The following is a 763-nucleotide window of genomic DNA, read 5'->3' as shown; positions in this document are numbered from 1 at the left end:
GTCCCCAGTGCTGCCCGCCGTGCCGTTGTAGGGAATGGTGCAGGCGGGCGCCACAAAAGCCACCACCCAAAGCCACTTCATGTCAGGGAGACTCAGCGGAGCTGCCCGTTTCCAGGGACCTGTGGGAGCAGGCAGGACGGTCAAACCCCAGGGCAGGGGACAGCAGGGACACCGCGGCCACGGGTCCCCAGGTGGTCCAGGGACATCGCCCTAAAGCCGGGGGTTCAAACCCGTCTCCGGGCCACCCCGCAGTGCCGTGCCTCAGTTTCCCCTTTGGCCTTGCCGCACGCCCGGGGGACAGGGGATGGTTTCTCACCGCAGTGGCCGGATCCTGCTGCCAGGAAGGAGGAGGGGGTGGAGGCGGGAGCGAAAGCACCCTGTGTGACCGGGGTTTCCCACGGGGACCTGCAGCCGCCCCTGCGGTCCTGTGCCCGGAATCGGGGTTTCGGATCACTCCAAGTCTTGACCAGGGAAGGGGCCAGCGCATTCGGATGGCCCCCACCTCCCAGGGCACCTGGGGAGGGACTGTCCCTCAAAGAGATCCCCCCCAAAACCCAGCCTGGGGGCTGAGCTGAGTTCCCCGCTGCGACCGAGCCCAGCACCGTAGGGACAGATCCTGCCCTTGCCATCGCCCACCCTGGCTGCGGGCTGGCTCAGCCCCAGGGGAGGACATGCCGCGCTTTCCCCCTATCATGGACAAGGGGCTCCCTGCGGTGCCCCCCAGCCAGGCGCTGTGGGGCCACCCCTACCCCCCGACACCCCC

At 68.7% G+C, this 763-nt stretch overlaps 1 protein-coding gene across 1 annotated transcript in view; it reads right to left on the bottom strand.

Moving 5' to 3' along the window:
- Positions 1–673, bottom strand: part of EBI3 (Epstein-Barr virus induced 3) — a 2,970-nt gene extending 2,297 nt beyond the window's left edge. The window contains 2 exon segments of the mRNA XM_019472556.1: positions 317–425; positions 637–673. Coding sequence (XP_019328101.1) covers positions 317–425; positions 637–673 — 146 coding nt within the window.
- Between the last annotated feature and the right edge of the window lie 90 nt (positions 674–763).

Source organism: Aptenodytes forsteri, unplaced genomic scaffold (assembly GCF_000699145.1).
Source record: "Aptenodytes forsteri isolate BGI_AS27 unplaced genomic scaffold, ASM69914v1 Scaffold308, whole genome shotgun sequence".
Taxonomy (NCBI): domain Eukaryota; kingdom Metazoa; phylum Chordata; class Aves; order Sphenisciformes; family Spheniscidae; genus Aptenodytes; species Aptenodytes forsteri.
The sequence above is the reverse complement of the archived record's forward strand: the minus strand, read 5'-3'. Positions and strand labels throughout refer to the sequence as shown.